Consider the following 9,039-nt stretch of genomic DNA (forward strand, 5'->3'; position numbering starts at 1 on the left):
CTGTGAAGCTGACCGCTCTGGACCCCCATCTGAGTGGGATCACGGGGTCCCTGCCCTCTGTGACTGGCTTCTCACTCAGCCCGGTGTCTCCCGGTCCATCTGTGTCTCAGCCGTGCCGGCTCCGCATGCCTTGTGCTTCTGGAGGCCAGACACTTTCTCATGAATCCTGTGTGCGTTTGGCTCACTTGATCCTGGTGATTCACAGATGCGTTTTCTGCTCCCTCGCTCCCTGTCTTAGGAGGGAATAATTCCCTGTCGTTTCTAGCATTTTATCATTTGGGCGAAGGAAGGATGCTAGGAAACGGAATACTGCGGCCAGATCACGTTGCATATTTTGTTTTTCATTTCTTTGTGTTTTAGGGATCTTTTTGGTTTTGTTTTTTTTGTTTTTTGCCACGCCCACTGTGTATGGACGTTCCTGGCCAGGGATTTGAACCTGAGCCCTAGCAGGGACCCCAGCTGCTGCACTGACAATGCCAGATCCTTAGACTCCTGAGCCACAGAGGAACTCCTCAAATATATTATTTGCGTGACTCTGGATTTGAAGCTGCCAATTTTTGTTTGTTTCTACAGCTGCACCTGCAGCATATGGAAGATCCCAGGCTAGGGGTTGAATCGGAGCTGCAGCTGAGACCACAGCCATAGCAGTGCTGGATCCTTAAACCTCCACTGTGTGAGGCCAGGGATCCAACCCAAATCCTCACAGAGACTATGTCAGGTTCTTAACCCACTGAGCCACAATGGGAGCTCCGAAGCTATAAATGTGTTATTTTATGTATTTATTTATTTTGGCTGCAGCGGGCATTTTGTTATTTTGAGGGGTTGATGGAGCCTTTTCTGAATGCTTGAGGGCACTTGCCTGGCGTTCCTGCCAGGGTCTTAAGGGGTTTTCTGCAGCCTCGTGGCCAAGCCCTTGCTGCAGAGTGGCCGAGGGACTGATATTAGGGTGGAGGGGCGCGAGTGAGGGGGTGAGGACTAACGTGGGGGGTACTCCAGGACCAGGATCCTGGGCGGGGTGGCTTTGGGGCTGGGGAGGCCGTGGTAGAAATTACAGGGTGAGGTCAAGGGTTCCAAACGGGGAGACGCCCAAGGCGTGGGGCGTCCTGGGAGGCCGGAGGGCCCTCCCTCCCCACGGCGAGGTTGCTGCACGCAGGGGGACGGGGGGAAGGGGCCGTAGCCGGGCGGAGAGCGAGTGTGAGCCGTGTCCGGCTTTTGGTGCTGCATTTGATTTGCCTGAGGCCCCTCCCCACAGACGGGCAGGACCCGTAGCATCTTCTCTGGCCCGTGTGCCTGCCAGGCCCGGCTCCAGCGTTTGCCCAGCTGTGCCCTGAACACGGGTCACCCTGGTCCTGTGCAGGGAACCCCTGGCCCGGGTTGCCAGGTTCTGGTTTGGCCTTTATTGTCCCAAAAGGAGAGAAAGCAGATGCCCTGCAGGTAGCAAGTCCGAGCATCATGCCTGGCGTCTGCCTTCCCTCTGGTCTCAAAATGCCACGCCTGCCAAGAGAACGCAGGAGCCACTTCACAGTCCCCCGGCAGGCGCTCCCTGCCCCCTGGGGACGCCTGGGAGGGGCCTGGCAGGGACAGGAAGGCAGCCTTTATCTCAGACGGACTGGACAGCCAACGGCGCCCAGTGGAGTGGCCACAGCCACCTGACTGCGGCATCACGGGCTGTACCAGCCGGGCCTGGCAGGGCGCTGGTGGCAGATGGAAGACCCCCTCCACGAGACTCCCGCAGCTGGTCTTGCTCCCTCCTGGCACCGCTGCCTCTCCAGCTGCTGGTGGCCTGGGCTCCGTGTGGTCGTCCCCAAGGCTGTGGGTGTTTAGTGGGTCAGAAATGGGCTCTTTCTCTGCCCTTAGTGGACCCTCTGGAGCCAGGACCACCGTCCCCTGGGCCCTCCATCCACCATCGGTAGGGCTCCAGCCCATGCGGTCTGGGTCTGCCCCTTGCTACCCAAGTGACCTCAGCCGGGCTCATGGGTCAGCGTCCTTGTGCCTCGGTGTCCTTACCTTTAAGGGCCAGCAGGGGTGCCCCTCGGGGGCTGTGGCAGGGACTGGGTGGGGGGCACCGGGGAAGATGTCGTGCAGGGCCTTGGCGGACCGTGATGGAGCATCGTCCCTTGGATCGAGGTCACACCACGGGGGCATTTCGCCAGCGTCCTCTCCCCACTGCCCCACACCAAGGGTCCAACAGGCTGGCAGCGCTAGAGGACCTTCACCTGCTCTGTGGCCTTGAATCCCCCAACCCACACTGCCACCTGTCCTGGGTGCCGTTGCGTGCCTCCAACATCATGTACCCCTGGCACCTCAGGACATGGTGTTACTTGGGGCTAGGATCTGAGCACAGGTGAGCAAGCTAAGCGTTGACATGAGGTCCTCCTGGATTTGGGTGGCTCCTGATCCAAAACTGGTGTCCTCTTTTTTTTTTTTTTTTTTCCTTTTTGGGGCCGCACCTGCAGCATGTGGAAGTTCCCATGCTGGGGTCAAATCAGAGCTGTAGCCACTGGGCTACACCATAGCCAAAGCAACACAGGATCCGAGCCACATCTGCAGACTACACCACAGCTCATGGCAGTGCTGGATCCTTCACCCACTGAGCAAAACCCGGGATCAAACCTGCTTCTTCATGGATATTAGTCAGATTCGTTTCTGCTGAGCCATGACGGGAACTCTAGCTGGTATCCTTTTAAGAGAGGGTGACCTGGACCCAGGTAGGGAGAGGCCATATGGCCATGAGGGAAGTGTGTCTGCCAGCCAAGGACGCCAAGGACTGCCAGCTGCCATTGGACGCCAGGACACGACCCAGGGACGGATTCCCTACCCCAGAGCCTCTGGGTGGAAGCAGCCCTGCTGGCACTTGCTCTTGGACTTCGGGCCTCCAGACGGGGGGAAGACAAGTGTTCTCTGAGCCCCAGGCCATGGCGGGGGGGCCCTCCCGACACAGCCTCCTGCCCCCAACGGGCCAGGCCTTGCTGCTTCTCTGCATCTTGTGCTGGTGAGGCAGTTCCTGTCCCCTGCGTGCCAAGCTCCATTCCTCCCCGGAACCCACCCTCCCTGCCACCCCCCTGGGGTCGTCCTGTTTCGCCTCTGTCCCCTGCTCCCATGAGCTGCCACCTCCTTGGGCACTGAGATGCCCCGTGTCCCAGGGGTGAGCAGACCATGGGGCCATGATCCTGTACTTTCTCTAGAGCTGGAGGCGCGGACGGGCCCTGCCGTCTGTGAAGACCCACGAAGCCCCCCTCGCGTGCGCCGACAGGGGTTTTGCAAAAAGCACCTGCTGGTGGGCGCCCCAGAGCCCCGCTCTGCCACCTGTTCTCTCTCTTTCCCGCTGCGACTGAGGGACAGTGGGGCGACTCAGCTTTCCTCGGGGACGCCGTGGAAGCTGTGCTGGACCAGTTTGGACGCGCTGCAAAGCTGGCCTGAGGGTGCTGGTTCCAGCCTTGTTTCACAGTCGTGGACAGAGTGCCTACGGCGCAATCTGGGCGAGCTCCTGGTTTTCCGAAATGAAAATCGGCTTCTAAGTGGTGAACCGAATGGATGCTCACGCGGAAAAAGAACGTTCTAGGAACATATAGAGGACGTAACGATACAGCTGCAGGGAAACTGAGGCTGGGCGTGTGGGACGCTGCGCTACCTGGTGGGCGTCCCCTGCCGGTCTAGTGGAGCGGATTCGGCGCTTTCACTGCTGCAGCCCAGGTTCAATCCCTGGTCTGGGAACTGAGATCCCCCGTCAGGCTGCTGCACACTGTGGCCAAAAATAAATGAAATGAAATAACATAAAACTGCTCTAAAACAAGAAGTTTAGGGTTCCCATCAAGGCTCAGTGGATTACGAATCCGACTAGCATCCATGAGGATGCAGGCTCGAAGCTGGCCTCGGTCAGTGGGGTAGGGATCTGGTGTTGCTGCGAGCTCTGGTGGAGGTCACAGACGCAGCTGGGGTCCGAGGTTGCTGTGGCTGTGGTGTAGACCTGCAGCTGCAGCTCTGATTCAACCCCTAGCCTGGGAACTTCCGCAGGTGCAGCCCTAAAAAGAAAAAAATAAAATAAAACAATAACAACAAAACCAATACAGATAAAACAATAACAGCAGCAACAAAAGACCCAAGAAGTTTATTTAAAAGCAAATTCAGCCACCCAGGTGGAATCACCATCAGCTCTGCAGGTTTTGCCGTCCCTGCTGACAGCTCTCTGGACTTCTGTGCAAAAGTGTTTTTTGGTTTGTGTGAAAAAGTGACTTACTCCAAAAAACCAAAAAATTTAAAATAAAAGGAGTTCCTGTCGTGGCGCAGCAGAAACGAATCTGACTAGTAACTGTGAGGTTGCGGCTTTGATCCCTGGCCTTGCTCAGGGGGTTAAGGATCTGGCTGGTGTTGCCATGAGCTGGGGTATAGGTCGCAGCAAAAAAAAAAAAAAATGGGACTCATCCCCTCTCCCCCAGGACCATGGTGTCTGGATCTGCCCCGGCAGCACTGGGGGTGTCTCCGGGTGCCTTTGGCTGTGCCAGACTCCAGGGTCAGCACAGCCGTCCTTTATGTGGGGCGCTCCCTGTTGATAGGGCGTCAGGTTTGTGTCCGTGGGGACTCAGCAATCCAGCCCAGGTGACTAAAGGACCCTGTGACTTCACTGTCTCCAGGGTCTGGTGGCCCAGGATGGTCCAAGATCTTGAGAGAAGTTAATGTAAGCTTGGTAATAAGACGTATGCTTTATTGTCCCACCCATCTGACGTGAGTTCATATCTAAGGCTATTTTCTGGTCAGAAGGTGGCTCCTTGTTCCGGGGTGTTCCTCCGTGCTGGCCTCCTGGGCGCCTGCGGGAGGGTCTGAGCAGTGGAGCCCCTGCCCATCCCCGACGAGGGGGAAGGCTGGAGAGCCCAGAGCACGCCGAGACGGCCTGAGCTTTGAGCTTTAAGTCAACTCGACCTGGAGTTCCCGCTGTGGTGCAAAGGGATCGGTGGTGTCTGAAGCACTGGGATGCATGTTCAATCCCCGGGCCGACACTGTGGGGTGAAGGATCTCGTGTTGCCACAGCTGCGGCATAGGTCACAACTGTGGATTGGATCTGGTTCCTGGCCCAGGAACTCCATGTGCAGCGGGGCGGCAAAAAAGGGGAAAAAAACTCAGCTTGACCCTTGAATCGGGCCAGAACAAATCCGTGTGTGGTTTAAGATTAAAAGGACATTTTTTATAACAACTGCCAGCAGGAAACAAACAAACGATACCTTATATCCTGTATTATTGTAATGGGCTTTTGCAAAAAAAAAAAAGAGAAGAAAAGAAACACCCATAGAAAATCACTTACGTGGAAAATGGAGCCTCTGATGCCCTTTGTGCCAGCGTCAGTCTTGGGGTTAAAGAGATGCCGCTGGAAGGGGGACTCTCCCCCCCCCATGTTTATCCAGCGGCTTGTAGTGCCAGGGACTGTTCTAGAAGTGACCAGTGCGACGGGAACAAGATGTGCAAGTTCTTGGTCCTGGCGCGTTCTCCGGGAGGAGGGGACCGACGTGAGCAGATGAAATCCCGCTGCCGCGGCCGCGCCCGGGGGGGAATGAAAGTAACGGCGAGGAGCCTGAGTGGGGGATGCGAACGGCCCCCACACGAGGGACAGGCAGCTGAGACCTGGGTGGCCGAGGGAGAAGCCACCGGTGACAAGGAGGGAGAAGAAGTGTGCCAAGGCCCCAGGGCAGGGAGGTGTCCTTAAGACGGGGCGGGGGAGGGGGGGAGGGGAAGGACCTTGTAGGACAATATGGGGTGAGTGCTTACGGGGTGAGGGCTGTGTGTTTTATCCTGGGTGCCATGGGGGGACCATGGGAGTGGCATGATGAGATCAACCTTTCAGGATGGTTCTGGCTGCAGTGTGAGCAAAGACTCCCTGTGGCTGGCGTGGCCGGCGTGGCAGGAGGCAGAGGGGGTGGGGCCAGCTCCGAGGCCCTCTGCCTCTGCCTCCTTCTTTTGCTTTAGTTTATGCTCCTGGACTCATGCCGGCCCCTGGCCCTTTGCACAGGAGCTGCAGATACAGGCTCAGCTGTTGGCTTTCTGTTTGCGCTCCACGGATGCTGCAGACAGGACCGAGGCGGGACCTCACCGGCCTCTGGGCTCCCACCAGTCTTCAAGGCGCCCTCTCCCCACTGAGTCTTCCAGAACTATTTCCTCTACCCAGATGCGGCCCTGCCGCGTTATCGCGAGACCAGCTGGAGCAGTATTAGAGCTGCTGGGTCCCTGACCTCGAGGTGATGGGAGTCACTGGTGGGGGAAGCCAGGCCCCCTCCTCCAGGCATGAGACTTGGCTTCTCAGGGTCTCAGTTTTGCTCACCAGTCAAATGGGTGATGCCGGTTCTCTCAGAATCTCTCATTTGCACCGGAACGTGTCGTGATTTCTGGAGCGGTTACGTTTCTTTGCTGTGTGAACAAGTTCTGTGACACATGGTCTCCCCCCGCCCCCCTGCACATGGCCTGTGGCCCCTGTGTGTCTGAGAAGAGCAGTCCTGGGCGGGAAGCTTTGTGCTTCTGCTCCCCGTCGTTCTAAGTTTCCCCTGCAAGCTTTGTGCCTTGGCAGGGACTTGCTGGGTCCAGAGAGGCAAGGTGGCCCCCGGGTTTTGTCACCTGACGGCATCCTTTCAGTGGTCCCGAGACTTTCCTGGAACTTCCCAGAAACAAGTCCAAAGGGCTCCGTCCCAGGCTCCTGCCCTCGGGGGGCACAGCCAGGCTTCGGGCTCTGAGTGGGGCGGGACCCTCTGGGGATCCACAGCCTGACCCACATGGCTCTTTGCCTCATGGAACCTGGGGACACAAGCAGGGAGCCACGTGGGGGGAATCCGTCGGGGCCACGGGGACACGGCTCTGAGCCAAGCCCGAAGGACAGGAACTGTATCAGATTTTTCTCGGGTCCCAGAGCACATCTTGGGGGCAGACTGGGAGACAGGTGAAGGCCCCCTGGCTGCCCTGGAGGTGACAGTGCTGCTCCGTGGCCGTCTTAGGGGGGTCCCTGTGGCAGCCCCTGGACGGCTCCTCCGGTTCTGGCCTCAGAACCCATGTGCTCAGCCGGATGACCAAAGTATCCCACCCTTTCTGGTCCCCGGTGCTCAGCACCTCTGCTGCGTCATCTGTTCCCTTGTGTTGGCTGAGATGCAAGGCCCTCTTGTGCGTCTTTCTGAAGCAGCACGTGCCATCTCTCGGGTGTGCTGGGCGTGTCACTGAGTAGACGCAGCTGAGAGAAGAGAAGCTGCCCACGTAGCACAGGCCGAGGGCACCCCTGGGCGGGACCGTGCTGGCCGCGGTGGGGTCTGAGCTGGGCTGGGGGGCGGGCAGGTCGCCTGGAGGCTGGAACCGATGCAGAGGAGGCAACACCAGGGCTCAGCATCCTCGTGCGTCTGGAGCAAAGCACGCGAGGCTGGGGTTGCAGGTGGCGAGAGGCTGGATCATGGGGGGTCGCGGGGATGCCTGCTGGGCGGTTGGGGGTCTGCTTGACGGACGAGAGGGGAGCGGTGCTTTCGTAAGTGTGGAGGGGGTGGCGCGGGGTCTGGGAATCGGGGTCGAGGGGGCGTTCCCCGTTGGGGCGAGGCATGGGGCTCAGGGACGCTGTTCCCGGCGGGGCGGAGCGGGGGCAGCCGAGTGACACCCCTTGTGTCCCGCAGACGGCATCCACAGCGTGGCGGCTCTCTGCACCCTGCGGGTCAGCATCATCACAGACGACATGCTGACCAACAGCATCACCGTCCGCCTGGAGAACATGTCGCAGGAGAAGTTCCTGTCGCCGCTGCTGGCCCTCTTCGTGGAAGGGGTGGCCACCGTGCTGTCCACCACCAAGGACGCCGTCTTCGTCTTCAACATCCAGAACGACACGGACGTCCGCTCCAACATCCTGAACGTGACCTTCTCGGCCCTGCTCCCGGGCGGCGTCCGGGACAGGTTCTTCCCGTCGGAGGACCTGCAGGAGCAGATCTACCTGAACCGGACGCTGCTGACGGCCGTGTCCACCCAGCGCGTGCTGCCCTTCGACGACAACATCTGCCTGCGGGAGCCCTGCGAGAACTACATGAAGTGCGTGTCTGTGCTCAGGTTCGACAGCTCGGCCCCCTTCATCAGCTCCCCCACCGTGCTCTTCCGGCCCATCCACCCCGTCAACGGCCTGCGGTGCCGGTGTCCGCCCGGCTTCACCGGCGACTACTGCGAGACGGAGATTGACCTCTGCTACTCCAGCCCCTGCGGCGCCCACGGCCGGTGCCGCAGCCGCGAGGGCGGCTACACCTGCGAGTGTCAGGACGACTTCACCGGTAGGTGTCGCCCCTCCCGTGGGCCTGGGTCACAGGCAGGTCGGGGGGTGTCCGCGGGTCTCCTCTGTCCACCTCGCTCCTGGGGGACAGGGTCTCAGGACGGATCCCGGGCTGGGGCGTCGGCTCTGCTTCCTGCCACCCTCTTTATAAGGACGGGCAGAGGAGAGTTATGTGGTGTGAGAGCCACCTTCAGAAACCTACACAGCCTGGGGAGCTAGATCCAGTCTCTTGGGACAGAATGTGATGGAAAATAATACAGGACAGGGAATGTATATATATGCACACGCATGATTGGGCCACTTTGCTGTGTAACACTGTAGATCAACTGGACGTTAGTTTTAAAAGATGTATATGTGACGTGTGCCCCTTGTAAGTGGCTTCACTTTTTTGGTGGTGGTGGTTGTTTTTTTTTGTCTTTTTAGGGCATGGGCGGCCTATGGAGGCTCCCAGGCTAGGGGTCCACTCGGAGCTGCAGCCGCCGGCCGCAGCCACAGCCACAGCAACGTGGGATGCGAGCCGTGACCTACACCACAGCTCACGGCAGCACCCGGTCCTTCCCTCACTGAGCGAGGCCAGGAATCGAACCCGCATCCTCATGGATGCCAGTCGGGCTCGCTAACCACCGAGCCACGATGGGAACTTGGTTTCCCTTTTTTTAAATGAAAGTGGTTGATTTACAGTGTGTGTCCATTTCTGCTGAACAGCAAAGCGACTCAGTCATTCCTGTTTTTCATATACACACACACACACCTTCTTTTTTTTTCTATTACCT

At 58.7% G+C, this 9,039-nt stretch overlaps 1 protein-coding gene across 1 annotated transcript in view; it reads left to right on the forward strand.

The window, feature by feature from the left end:
- The window catches only part of LOC110260610 (cadherin EGF LAG seven-pass G-type receptor 1-like), a 54,563-nt gene extending 45,853 nt beyond the window's left edge, over positions 1 to 8,710 (forward strand). The window contains exon 2 of the mRNA XM_021091371.1: positions 7,629 to 8,710. Within this exon, the coding sequence (XP_020947030.1) occupies positions 7,629 to 8,485 (857 nt within the window). The 3' untranslated portion in view covers positions 8,486 to 8,710. The remainder of the gene's footprint in view (positions 1 to 7,628) is intronic.

Source organism: Sus scrofa, chromosome 5 (assembly GCF_000003025.6).
Source record: "Sus scrofa isolate TJ Tabasco breed Duroc chromosome 5, Sscrofa11.1, whole genome shotgun sequence".
In the NCBI taxonomy this organism is placed as follows: domain Eukaryota; kingdom Metazoa; phylum Chordata; class Mammalia; order Artiodactyla; family Suidae; genus Sus; species Sus scrofa.